This window comes from Gracilinanus agilis, chromosome 1, assembly GCF_016433145.1.
Source record: "Gracilinanus agilis isolate LMUSP501 chromosome 1, AgileGrace, whole genome shotgun sequence".
Lineage (NCBI taxonomy): Eukaryota > Metazoa > Chordata > Mammalia > Didelphimorphia > Didelphidae > Gracilinanus > Gracilinanus agilis.
The window spans coordinates 116,555,450-116,570,315 of NC_058130.1; the positions used below are offsets into that span (position 1 = coordinate 116,555,450).

Below are 14,866 nucleotides of genomic sequence, written 5' to 3' on the forward strand. Positions count from 1 at the left end.
AGGCTGATTTCATATGATCTCATGTGGTGGGGGGACTGGAGGGAGGAGAAGGGTTCCCACACCCAAATGACTTCATCTATGGACACTCAAAAGCAGAACCAGGGTTCAATATATACAAAGGAAAATCACAGTGAGAAAAGTGAGCCCATTATTAATGAGTCCCATTGGAAGTTCAGTCAATTTAAAATAAACAGAGAAACAGAAATCATTCACACCAGACTTCAGAGATACCTAGAAGATAACATTTATAATTATTTAAGAACAAGAGCTACAAAAGTGTTGTTATCAGAACATGGTTTATTCTTAAATTTAGCAAAAAGTTTTACTGGTAATCCCTGAAAATGTGTTTTAAAAAGAGAGAAAAATAAGTTTATTGCTTTCCTTTTTTCCCACTTTAATTGTGGCATTGTACTATGAGGGAAAAGTCTCTGCAATAAATTAAGAATGGAGATTAAGCAAGGCAGGGGGTAAAATCCATCCTGACAAGAAATGTTAGGAGCAAGGGAAGAAGTGTAAAGCGGCTTCAAAATAAGCTTTCCTTGGAAAAGTTTGCATTTTTTATCACAAAAAATAAAATAGCAGCAGAGAAAGAAGATAAATATAAGTTAATTGCACACCAGTCCCATGAGAAAGCCCTTGTTATTAGCCAAAACGGTAGTATTCAGAATCAAATTTAGGGTGTTTGTGTAAAGACTGTGAGTCTTCTATTAGGGAGGTGTCACTGAACTGGTCCAAATCAGAAGGGGTCTGGTGACCTGGGACATCATCTGCCAAAGTGTCCAGATAACTGCCCACTGATATTCCATCCAACCCATCACTGCAGTCCTGTAAGCTATTGTAGCTTCCTTGTAAGGAGGTGTTTTGGCTTTCCAGTAAACTGCATAGGCTCCCACTAAGGCTGCTGCCTCGGCTGGTGATTGTACCCTTTTCTTCCATCATCCACTTGATGGACTCAATGCTCTCATTGATGATGAGCAGTTGCCGCATGAGCCTGACATCAGTGGCTCTGAGGTTAACCTGTAGGGAAAAAGGAGGAAATGTATGTAATTTGCTTTTACAATCTTCCAAATATGCAGAGCTTGAAAAAGAAATCATAAAAATTTCATATAAAATGAATCTCCATATACTATAATCTACTATATTTAAGTTATAATAGAACATGTAATAGAAGATGTTCTTTAAAAAAGGAATGGGGAGCAGCTGGGTGGCTCAGTGGATTGAGAGCCAGGGCTAGAGGTGGAAGGTCATGGGTTCAAATCTGGATTCAGACACTTTCTAGATATCTGAGCCTGGGCAAGTCACTTAACCCCAATTGCCTAGCCCTTACCACTCTCCTGCCTTAGAAGCAATACACAGTATTAATTCTAAGATGGAAGGTAAGTGTTTAAAAATTAAAAACAAACAAACAAGCAAACCCAGTGTTTTAGATGTGCCATCAATAAGACAGCATGGAACAATGGGAAAGACATAAGAATTCGAGTGAGAACTAGCTTCAAGTTCTGACTTTATGACAATCTTTTTAAGTCTCAAATTTTCTTAATTATAAAATAGTGTTCATTATACTTTCATTACATATCTTCCACTGTAAAGGGGCTCCATGGTTGTGAGCAAAAGAAGAGTCTGCAAGAGACCCTTCAGCTATTGTCCTACACTAGAAATGAGATTCATATTGGACACTATTTTACTACTAAAGGTCCCTCTTCTCCCTTCCTCCTTTCCTCCTTTCCTTCCCTCCCTCCTTCCCTCCCTCCTCTCTCTCTCTCTCTCTCTCTCTCTCTCTCTTTCTCTCTCTCTCTCTCTCTCTCTCTCTTTCTCTCTCTCTCTCTCTCTCACACACACACACACACACACACAAATACATAAATGCATGATGATTGGAAAATGAAGAACTTGGTTCTCAATAGCACAGTCTGATACCAAGGTTTCCTGTTTTGTTTCCTAAAGATCCATGTGTAATCTTGGGGTGACAGTGCTGTGATGGGGTGGATACTGCAGTGCACACCCTTATGCCTCACAGAGGAGAATTAGGCCTCTTGGCTCCAAATGCATGCATGTACATCCTATAATTATAGTTCCTCTAAAAAAGAGTTTCCTGGTTATGGGTTAATCCATAAATCTGACAGAACCTTGGACCACAAGGTGAAAATGGCAAACTAACATTCAGAGGAGTGACATTTCCATAGATTACTTGAAGTACAATGAAGCTTGGGTTACAGGTTTCAAGTAACTGTATAAATAAAAAAAGGTTTAAAAAGGTGGGGGAGTCTTTGGTTAGCTTGGAAATTAAAGTAACTTGGATGACTTCCTAATCTCCCAGAAAACCACACAAAATAAATATGGCATAGAATATAATGGAGGAAAACATTTATTTATATGAAATTATACATATATAAAAGCATAAGAACTTAAGTTCAGATGGCTTCATTATGAGGCACCATTGACCATGAAGATATACACCAGGAACATAATTCATGAACTTAACACATATCGATTAAGTGCTTATTATCTTATTATGTAATGTTCAAGACCACACCAGATACTAGACACAAAGAGAAACAGGACAAATGCCCTTATGCAAAAGACTGTACAGCCTAAAGCAAGGGGCTAGGGAGTATTAAATACAAAAATGACCATTACTTGAGAGAATGGGAAAAGGAAAAATAGATGGTATAGACAAAGTTCTATGGGAAGAGTAAGGGGAGATTGTTTTTAATTGAGGAAATTTGGGAAGGCTTTCTGGAAACTGTGATGTCTCAGTTGAATCTCAAGGAAACAGAGGGACAACAAAAGATGGTAATAGGGAGAAGTACTGAAAGGATTATAAAAGAAGTTTAAGACAGTCTCTATGCTCTTGAAGTTTATAATCAAGTTTGAGAGTCATACACCTATGAAACAGTCTAAGGTAATCATGATCACAGGTTAATAAATTAAAGTTGAAAGAGACCTCAGAAGCCATCTATTTTAGCTTCCTTAATTGACAGATCAGGAATCTGAGGTCATGATGGTTAAATGACTCTCCTAAGATCATTGGTATACTGAATATCAGAGTTGGTGTTTGAAAACTCATCCTCTTAACTTCAATAAGTTCTCTTTTCACTACATCATGAGATAAGAGCCAAAATGGGTGGTTCAAGATAGCGAGGTCCAAAAAGTGTCATAAGATTATGAAGATCTTCAGTCAGGCATCTACAGACATTCACAGGGAAGTATCTCACTTAAAAGTGAAGGCTATTTTAATCTCATTCTCCATTACTTCTTCCTATGTGATCTCTGCTATGCTCAAACCAAACACCTTTGGTTGATCCAGTGAATCAACCATTTTAATTTCTACCCCTGTGTCTTTGAATGATTGTTCTCTTCACTTTGAAAGCCCTAAGCAAATCTTATTGACCTTTCAAGAACAAATTAAGTTTTACTTCATGAAGATTTTTTCTGAATGTTATACCTCTTATATACTCCCCCTTCTCTGAATTCCTATAGCATTAAAAGTTCTATTATCTCATCACTAGGCACATGTGTATGCTTATGTGTATATCTGGGATGAGGATACCTGGAATTGTGAATTCATCCACGTGAGGTGCTCCCAATAGGGATCCACTTAAGAGATCAGCCTGTTAGTTAGCCTTGGAGGGTTATCTGAGACCTAAGACTTTAAGTGTCTTTGTCCATGTTCACATAGCTGATAGGGTCAGAGGCAGGTCTTCCTGGCTTTGTGGCTGTTGTTGCATAACCGTTGTGTTCCTCCAGTAACCTCTTTGAGAGTAGAGGCTGTTTTTTTTTTTTTCTCTTCTCATCTTTGTATTTCCTGAGTTTGGATGGGGTTAAGTACTTAATAAAAATGAAATTAATTAAATTGAATTAAAACTGGCTAATTATCTAACCAATTAAAATATTGTGTCTTTGGGACAAAATGTTTTCAAATCATAGCTAAGTCTTACTACTATTTTCCTTTTCTTCTTAATTGCATGACATCTTATATGGATCATTGTTATTTTATGAGTGTCCCAACTAGGCAGTCTTTAGGCCCCTTAAAGATATGGCTTTTGTTTTCTATGTCTGTATGTCCCCTGAGCTGGCACAAAGGACATTCTAAAAATGACGATGATGATGATAGCCAGAGTTTATATAGTATAGCACTTTAAGGTTTGAAAAACACTTTACATATCTCATTTAACCTAACAACAATCCAGTGAAAAAGATTTTATTAGTATCATTATTTTACAGATGAGAAAATTGAGGCTGAGAAAGGTTAAATGATTTGCCCAGGGTCATAAGACCTAGGAAAGCTACTAAGTTTGTGAAGGATGATTTGAACTTGGGTTGTCTTGACTTCAAGTAAAGCAATCTATCTGCTATGATGTCTAGCTGAAAGGTGCTCAGTAAATATTTATGCAATGATTGCTTACAGAAATGCTTTTTTTCCCCAACAGTGAAAGTTTATGTGGGTCAAAACAGCATTTCTGTACGTCAATATAATATTAAAAGTTCATGTTAGGGCCAAAGGATAGCCTCTTTATCCTGGAGTAAACATAGAGAATGTGTTCTTCATTTTGAAGAATTAATGATCTAGAAGTTCATTTTAAGTTGGTTTAGAACTTAAAAACACTTTCTTCCATGACAACAATGTGATAAATAGTTAGACCACTAGGCAAATTACTGATTCAAATGAATTAATTTCATTTTAATTAAATTATTTCATATGTTCTGATCCAGGAACAGAAGATACAAAGGTGGGAGAAAAGTCTCAGTCCTCAAAGAGATTTCTGCTTACTGGGGGAAATCAAACAGGTCTGCAAATAAAGAATGGTACAATGTATGATTCCATGGAGAAAAGTAAATCTAGAAAAAATGCTCTGGGAAAATCTGAGGAAGAAAAGAAAAGAATATTTTCAGTTGAAATGATATGTGAGGGCTTCACACTGAGGGCAAGCTCCAGAATATTGCTGAAATAATAAATGAATTGAAGGCAAGGATGGTTTAATTTTTTATATCAATTTCATAGCACAGTATCAGTAGATATTTAATAAATGTTGGTTGAATTGAATTGATTAAAAGCTTTGAATTGCTTTAAATTTAAAGCATAAGCCTGTGTCCTTTTGTTTCTTGAATCTCTAATTCCTCTGGGCCTTAAGAGAAAAGGGAAATTGAGGTACAAGAGTGGATATTCTGGAGGAGTGACTGCCTTCATAGACAAAGAGAAATAATATCCTAGCAACGCGGACCATTCCATGATCTGGATGAGAACAGAGCAGCATTAGAAGCAGAGGAAGGAGAACCAGTGGTGCAAGGGGGCCCCAGAGGCAGGGAACAGACATCAATATCCATGCATTTAAAAGTATGATTCATTTTTAAGTCAGGGATTGACCATATTCAATATCTGATGTGGAAAATAGTTCTCTCCATCTCCACTGATTTCTTAAGCAATTTTAATTACTCTTATACTAGTGGTTTCCATGAATCAAATTTAACCAAATATGTTAGGCAATGAAGAAGGGAGCTGAAGTAGGAAGCAGACAAAGCTTCCTTTGATCATGAAATAACTCTCTTTAGAAAAAATCACTCTTTGAAAGTAAAATATCTACAGGTCATTGAACTACAGGTGGAAAAAAAATAAAAAGACAGATCAAAGGGATTTTTTTTTAATCTGGCTGATCAATTATTATGCATTTAACATTGACCTTGTGTCCTCCCAGCGATTACAGTAAAGATGAGTTGAGTGCATGGTTACTCTGATGGTGGTAATAATTCAGTATTTATATAATACCTACTATGTGCCAGGGACTGTGTTAAGTACTTTACACATACATTATTTGATTCTCACAACAAGCCTGTGAGCCAAGTATTATTATTATCATCCCTGTTTTACAGATGAGGAAACTGAGGCAGCAGAGGTTAAGTGACTTGCTCAAGGTATCGTTGCTAATAAATATCTGTGGCCACTCACATGACTAAATCAAAAACAGCCCAGGAGTACTCTTCTGCCCTGTGGTTCTCATCTTATCTGCTCCCATGTCCCTACCTTTGCACATACTTTTGCTCACATTAGAAATGAAGTCCCTACATGTCAGGTCTTAATATGGGGGACTTGGCACATGGTAGATAAACTGATAAATAAACTCTTTATCACACAAAAGAGGGCTGGGACGTGTCTTCAATTTCCTGGGACAGCATTATAGCACCATCTTTTTAACTTTGGAGAGGTTGCAATTACTGTTCAACCTTGAACATGTGAGCAATCCACTAAATTACTAAATTATAACGTTGCCTCTGCCTTCAGCAGCTGCCCCACCCTTTCTTGCCACATTCATGTATAAAGTCTGGCAATCATTTATACAGAGTGCTGAAGCTTGTGGTTTGGGAGGAGAGGGGGGAGGCTGGCACCTCAATCCCTGAGAACATTATACAAAGCAAATAAATTACCTAAACTCTGATACTCACCTATTTTACCAAGCTATTTAACCGAGAGTAAGTTAATTAGCCTATTTTCTCATCTATAAAAAGGGGGAAATAATCCTTGTAATTCAGTTCTTGCATTTATTTAAGCGACTTTTACAGCTAAGGCACTATACTAGGAACAGGTTAGACAAACACAATCCTTGCCTTCAAGAAACTCCCACTCTATAATGCTATTTCCTAGATGATGGTGGTGAGGAAAGTGCATCATTAAACCTTAATTTATGACAGAATGTGAGTTTTTGATATTTGTATTCTAATTCTGAACCACTAATGGGGATTGAGGGGGATAGTGGAAAGATGGATTTTGTGTTATCATCATCTTTATCTCAGAATAATAAATGTAGAAGTGATTTCCTAACTTCAAATCACATCATCATCAGTGTAGAGCAAAAATCTGAGTAAGAAAAGGTAGTTTCCAGAAAAAGCATATAAAAGAATGAGGTCCTAAGACAGCCAAGGTCATTTAGGTAGGTCTAGGAATCCCAGTTTTCTGAAAGCAATCAAAGAATAACTGGTTCATGACTATTTCTAGTTTTATCTCCTAGGTACTAAGACAATATCTCTAAAAGGAACTGAACTCATGATGTGAGTAATAGTCCAAATATCCATCTCTTTGTTTGGATAGCAATAATAAAGTGCTAGCATGTGATGGATATTCAGTGAGTACTTGTTTAATTGACTATTTTCACGGAAACAAATCAAAATGACATTTAACAATAGAAACGTGGTCTCATCTGATGGATTAGTTGGGGTATTAAAAACTATAGTGATTCTGATTCTCTTCTCATTTTGTCATTTGCTCAGGCTTAAATACCAATGAATTCTTTTTAGTTAACCCAAATCCCATAGCATGACCAATGTTACTCATTACGTGTTAGCTGAAAACACACACACACACACACACACACACACACACACACACACACACACCCCTGATGTGTCATTTTCTAAGTCAAGAAACTATTAGTGATGGTAAAAGAAAAAAGATGAAAAAAAAGTCTCTGCTTTTGGTTCATTTCGATTATAGCTTTTGCTCTAAGACTTGCAATTATGTCCTAAGAGCAAAGGACTCTTGTGATGGAGGAGTGCCAAAAATTGTGGATAAAAGTTTAATATACTTGATCAGGGTCACACAGACAGAAAGTTTCACAGTCAGGACCAAAACCAAGGTCTTCCTAACTTCAACTTGCTAGAGACACAGGCCTCCCTCCAAGCCTATAAATTAGAGAGAAGATGTTTATCTGAGTTATTAGAGGAAGTTTTTCACTGGGAGTTCCTAACAGATGAATTTACTCCAGGTCTATTTTAGTTCAAAGAAGAATGCAAGGGCAAAGAATACGGTCAATTCCTCACTATCGAGGAGTTGATATTTACTTTAGAATTTGTTTTATCCTGAATGAAGAGAACTATTATTGGCCAAAGTCCTGAAGGCTGATAAGCAAAGAACATTGACAATTTTTGGTTATTAAGGACTATGTAGGTGAGTTCCTTATGGTATAATGGTTAGAAAATTGAACTGGAAATCAAAGTATTCATTTATTTATAGAAAAATCACTGACACTCTCTGGGTCTCAGTTTCCTCAAATGTGTATTGACAGGGGGCAGCTGGGTAGCTCAGTGGATTGAGAGCCAGGCCTAGAGACGGGAGGTCCTAGGTTCAAATCTGGCCTCAGACACTTCCCAGCTGTGTGACCCTGGGCAAGTCACTTGACCCCCATTGCCTACCCTTACCACTCTTCTGCCTTGGAGCCAATACACAGTATTGACTCCAAGACGGAAGGTAAGGGTTTAAAAAAAAATGTGTATTGACAAGTACGAATGAAATAATTTCTAAGGTCTGGTGCCTTGTCCATGGTCACACATGAAATAGTTTAGGGCAAGATTTGAAAGATTTGAACCTTGGTTCTCTGACTCCAAATGCAGGCTTCTTTATCCTTACTCTGTATCCTTACTCTATTCCTTTTTAGTCATTTTTCTGACTGATTGGAGTCACTATGAGAAATAAAGAAAGGACTGAGAGGGAGTGAAATAATTAATCATTCTGCTTGTATGAAAGATTTAGTTAAAAATAAAAAAAACACCAATATCAATACATTGACAAAAAAAAGCACTTGGGATTCTATGTGGGTTTTATCTTAGCAACTTTTAGATATCATAGGAGTTTCTGCTCTAGACATTTAAGGGTTCAACTGGGAAATGATATTTGTCTTATGGTTCTGGTCAGCTAGGTGGTGCAATGGATCGAGCATGGGGCACTTGGAGTCAGGAAGACTCATCTTTGTGAGTTCAAATCTAGCCTCAGTTGGTAGCTTTAGACACTGGTCAAGTCACTTAACCTATTTGGCCTCAGTTTCCTGATCCATAAGATAAGCTAGAGAAGGAAATGTCAAGCCACTCCAATATTTTTCTAGGGAACATTCCAAATGGGATCACAAAAAATCTGAAAACACTCAACGACAACTCATATGTATATTTATCTTCAATATATCAACAATAAATTAATATTTCAAGCAGAGGGACTGATGAATAGGTTTGTCAAATCTGGAAAACTTTGAGTGTAACCTAGAATAACTAATGCTTAAATGTTGCTACCATCTTTTTTCCTTTATCTTCCTTCCCTTACAATTTTTTTGGCTCTACTTCTAGGGTATTTTTGACAAATTAACATGGAATATACTCTCTGTTTGTGAATTTCCATGTTAAAATCCAGGCCTCTGGAGAGAAATCACAAATGCCTAGGGCAGTTGAAATCTGAATCCCAGGGATGGTATTCTACTTTGCATGCTCATTAAAAAAAAAAAAAACAGCATTCTGTCCTGAGAAGAAAAGAAAACAAATTACAGCTGCCTTTCAGAGTGATAGATATTACATCCCTAATTTCTATACAAGAATATAGAATCGGCATTGTTCATTCAGATTTGCTTGGAAAGTAATCAGTAGTTGGAGGAAGTGAGTTCTTTATCTCGGGTTGGCAAGGCCCCTTTCTTGGCCACATTTCTTTCCATACATACTTTTTTACATTTCAAAAAGCATCAGAATGTTCCAAATTGCACAGCCTTGATTCCCATTGCTTGAAAAATTGCTTCTCCACCAGTTTTCTCCACTCTCTTCTCTCCTTTTCCCTCCCTTTAGGTTTACTGCAGGGATTATTTCAAAAGCTTTTTCTCTGTAACTAGTACTGTGAATTTCTATTTCTGACAGCTGTATTAACAATCATCTTTATAAACCACCTTCCAAATTATCTTCTCAGCAGGATCTTTAAGATTTGATTCCATCCTTGGAGTCTGCGGAGTAAAGCCCTGTTATTTTTCTGCCCAAGGTGATGTTATCAAGAACACTTTGGGTGTCACACCTTCTGTGTCCTCATTCCAGAGCATCTTTCTTCCATCTCCCACCCCTTCTCAGCTTCATATTCCTTTCAATGTAGGCTGGAAAATTCAATAAATAAATCTGTTTTTGGTGTCTGGAGAACCCAGGCATCCACAGTGACACCAGCCAGCTTTGTTCTTCTCCACTGGTGCTCTTGTTTGGTGAATTGAAAGCAAAAACAAAAACAAAACAAAAACAAAACCTTTGTGAAGAGTAATTTCCCAACAGGCCAGTTAAATTATGCACATAGAAAACACTGTCATCAGCACAGTTGCCTGATTGATGTTGTTTTGGGAAATTGGAAAGGAAAGCTGCATCTGGCTGGCTTCAAAATCAACAAACAGGAGGACATCCTTGAATCTTGCCTGTGAGTTCTGTGCACCAAACCTGCTGCAGGCCTCTTAACTTTAGCCAAAATTCTCAGTCTTCTCTTGACTTCAGATTTGTCCCTTCCATCAATGACGGAACAGTCTTGGATATGTCCTCCCACCAAATGACTAAATCTTCCAAAAGAATCCCAAAGAAGAGGAAAATGATGCTATTTTTGACCATTTTTAAAAAATCAATTATCAGACCAAACACCATCTCTGTAATATCTAATTCTCATCTCTATAATAAAATACAATATAAATAAAAAACAATAAAATACATTGCTTACATTATTCCGCTATTCAGAAATCTTCAGTAGCCCCCAATTGCCTTCCAAATAAATTTCAAACCCTCTATCTATTATTTCAGAATCTCCTTACTTTTTCCAGTCTTATCTTGCATTTCTTCACTCCATACATTCTGTGGTTCAGAAAATTGGATTATCCTCAATTCCCAAAGCATACTCTAGTCTATCTTACTTCTTTGTCTTTAATCACTCTAGTCACTATGGCCATAATGTCTTCCCTCCCTCTTTCCAGTTTGTTGAATTTAAAGTCCAATTGAAATGGTATATTTTTAATAAATTCCAGCACCTTTCCCAGAGTGGGTACCATTCAGCACGAGAGTCTGAAAGTACAGACTAATGTCTCCTTTGTAAGTTTCTGGTTTCAGAAAGTTGTCTAGAGTACTAATAGATTAGGTGACTTTTCCACAGTTAGTTTTTATGCATGGCTGAAAACCAGGTCTTCCTATCTGTAAAGCTAGCACTCTAGGCACTCGCTACAAGTTGCTTTTTTTTTTTTTTAACATATGTTCAGTCATTTTAGTCATGTCCCACTCTTCATGGCCTGATTTGCCATTTTCTTTTTTTTAATTCATTTTTTTTTTATTTTTTAGAAAATGTTTACATGGTTACATGATTCATTTATCTTTTCTCCCCCCCCCCCCAAACCACCCCTCCCAACCATAAATGAAATGTATTTCCACTGGGTTTTACATGTGTTATTAATCAAGACTTATTTCTTTATTATTGATAGTTGCACTGGGGTGATTGTTTAGTCTACACCCCCAATCATATCTGCAACAACCCATGTGTTCAAGCAGTTGTTTTTCTTCTGCGTTTCTACTCCCACAGTTCTTCCCCTGAGTGTGGATAGTGTTCTTTCTCATAAGACCCTCAGAATTGTTCTGGGTCATTGCATTGCTGCTAGTACAGAAGTCCATTACATTCAATTTTACCATAGTGTATCAGTCTCTGTGTACAATGTTCTTCTGGTTCTGCTTTTTTCACTTTGCATCAATTCCTGGAGGTCATTCCAGTTCTTATAGAAATCAAGCAGTTCATTATTCCTTTGAGCACAATAGTATTCCATCACCAGCATATACCACAATTTGTTCAGCTATTCCCTAAATGAAGGGCATACCCTCCTTTTCCAATTTTTTGCCACTACAAAGAGTGCAGCTATAAATATTTTTGTATGTGTCTTTTTCCCTATGATCTCTTTGGGGTATAAACCCAGTAGAGGTAATGCTGGATCAAAGGGCAGACAGTCTTTTAGTGCCCTTTGAGCATAGTACATTTGGGGTTTTCTTGGAAAAGATACTAGAGTGGTTCACCATTTCCTTCTTCAGCTAATTTTACAGATGAGAAACTAAGGCAAACACCGGTAAGTGACTTGTCCTAGGTCACAAAGCTAGTAAGTGTCTGAGGCTATATTTGAACTCAGGAAGACGAATCTTCCTGACTCAAGGTCCAGCACTCTATTTGCTATGCCACCTCATTGCCTTTTGAACATAAGAGGTGGCAATAAAGGTTTATTGAATAGTACTTGCAACACTCTTCTCCCTCTGATGTCATAAAGTACTTTAGTGTCCTCCTCTACAAAGCAACTGCCCTAAGAGTTTATGTTTCATACTTATACTAGAAAGAAATCTTCATGAGGGAAAGAACTATCTTAACCAAATTTTGTTTCTTGTCCAGTGTCTAGTCTAGTGCCTCTGAACAGTCGATGCTTAATAAAGGTCTGTCAAATGAGTGAATGAATTGTTGATTAATACAAGAAAAAATGCTTCTCTTAATGATTGCATTATGCATATCCAGTCTCTAATTTACAGTTGATTACATTAGCCAAAATTATTTAAGCCCAGGCAGATTTAATTAGGATGATTTAACAAAACATCATACATGACAGAGCTAGTCACTATGGTTCCTTTGCTAGCAAAGGCTCTCTTAGAAATAGACCATGCATGATTTTTGCTCATTTAAGTTTTTGCATTTAGAACCATAACAGATTACCCCCAAATTGAAGGAAGAGCTATGAGAATTATGGTTTTTTTTTCTCTAGCAGCAGTGGAACCCACCTTCTATGCAGCTTTATCAGCTTTATCAAGGATCAAAATCACAGTTCCAACCATATTTGTCCTTCATTTTAAAAAAGCACTGGTGACTTTCCCCAGAATTGTCTCTATTACAAAATATCTGGGTCTTGGTCTATTTTTCGGGCTTTCATTCACCTTACATTCCAGTTGATTTGGCTGACTTGTTCCTCAACTTATAACATTCTTTATCTCATTCTTTTGCTTTTATTTAGGTTATAACATGTGTAGAAAACAAGCTTTCCTATTCTGCTTCTAGGAATATCTTTCCTCTTTCAAAGCTCAACTTAAGTGGCTAGTCCTACCAGAAGACTTTTCTGACTCTGCCCTTAGCCCCAATTAATCCATAGTATACCTCCCCTTTATATGGAAACAAATTACCTTACCTTTACTTCATTTGTGTATATATATTATGCATACATTCACAAGTGTGTGTTTTGAATGTATTTAAATCAGAGTATTTTCCTCCCAATGAATGAAAGCCCCCTGAGGGCAGAGCCTATTTCATTTCTTGTTTCTCCTACTACTTACTTATAGCAAGATAAATCACGTAGAGCTCCTAGTCATTTAATAAATATTTGACTGACTGAAATAAAACATGGACTCGGAATCAAAATATAACTTGATATTTTCATCTTATAGGATCATGCAGGACTCAACATATTCTAGAAAGCATTCATTGCTCCCATCTCTGATTTTAATATTTCTACTGCAAACATAAGAATCTTAGGAATTTTTTCATATTTTTAAACTAAATTGTGAGATTTAGTTTATTTGTGCAATATTGCACAAAATAATTGTGCAATAACTGGTGAGGTGATCTTTTGCCTTTCATTTGCCAACATTGGGGAATGGGAGTTCTTGTTGAACATAAAAATAATTACACTAACCATTATTTTTAAAGTATACATTTTTTAATCAAACCATTTTGATAGAAAACTTCAAAACATTATGTGGTTCTCCTTGATAAAGCAGAGTATATTGAACCACATTAATCTTTTTAAAACAATACATCACATTTATATATGTTGCTGTTGAGTAATTTGAGTCATGTCTGACTCTTCATGATCCCATTTGGGATGTTTTTGGTAAAGATACTGAAGTCGTTTGCCATTTTCCTTTTCAGCTCATTTTACAGATTAGGAAACTGAGGCAAACAAGGTGAAGTTTCTTGCCAAGGGTCACACAATTAAAGATTGTTCCTCACAATAGTACTGTAAGAGATAACAGGGAAGGAGACTGAACCTGCTAATTCAGGGGGTAGAAGGAATTCCCAGGTGATAAAATTTCCTCTACTAATTAGAATGGTAACCTTCAATGCAGCCTATTTATTTTCTCAAAAAGTTGTCTGGGGCAAGGAGAAATTTCATGACTTGCTTAGGATCACACGGTCACTTTGTATAAGATGTAGAATTTGAACCCAGGACTTCCTAACCAATTCTCTAGATAGTTCTTACATTAATATCCCTATTTTATAGACAGTAAAACTAAGATTCAGAGAAATTCAGAGGTTCGCTTAAGGTTATAGTGAACCATAGCATTGTGCAATATAAAAGACATATTTAGGTCAGTTGAATTAGGTTTGAATCTTGGCTTTCTACTCAAAATCTGCATGACCCTGAGCAAATAACTTCTAAGCAGAGGTACAATATTTTCTTCGCTATCCCAAAATTGGGTAGGGTCATGGTTATGAGAACTCTTTTTAAATTGTACTCTAATAGAGTGATGCTTTCAAGAGCTATTATCAAGGCATATAGAGGTTTAGATTGCCTTCTCACTAATTTTTCCATAGTAGCTCTGCTCTTCAAGTTACCAATTCTTCATTCTGGAATGCCCTTTGGGACCAATGAGGAATACAAGACTATTTGTCCCTTCATTAAATGAGTTCACAGTGGTAGTGCTGTCCTTATTGGGGTTTGTTTCTTCTCTCATCTTCCTTCCGTTTCCCACTGGATCTGTTTCTCAGAGCATCCCGCTGCTGCCACTTCTCTGCTGTTGACTGCTCTTCCTAATTATAAAGCATTCTTCTACTTCTAATCTGAAAGTTGCTAGAGAAATGTAGATAATCAGGCTCATAAAGACAGTAAACTTATTCTATGGGTAAGGCTAATTCAAAAGGATATTCCTCATGGGAGTTGGAAGGAATAGCAGAGAAGTACTCCAACTGCCAGTTGGAATATTTTATAAAGGATGCTTGTTGAGAGTTTAAGTGACTTATCCAAGGTAATATATTATATTATATATATAACATATATAATAAATTTTTATATATATACATATATATGTGTATATATAT

The 14,866-nt window shown here is 36.6% G+C and overlaps 1 protein-coding gene across 1 annotated transcript in view; it reads right to left on the reverse strand.

The window, feature by feature from the left end:
• Positions 1-279: 279 nt before the first annotated feature.
• The window catches only part of LURAP1L (leucine rich adaptor protein 1 like), a 60,081-nt gene continuing 45,494 nt past the window's right edge, over positions 280-14,866 (reverse strand). Inside the window, exon 3 of the mRNA XM_044685482.1 lies at positions 280-1,017. Coding sequence (XP_044541417.1) covers positions 643-1,017 — 375 coding nt within the window. The 3' untranslated portion in view covers positions 280-642. The remainder of the gene's footprint in view (positions 1,018-14,866) is intronic.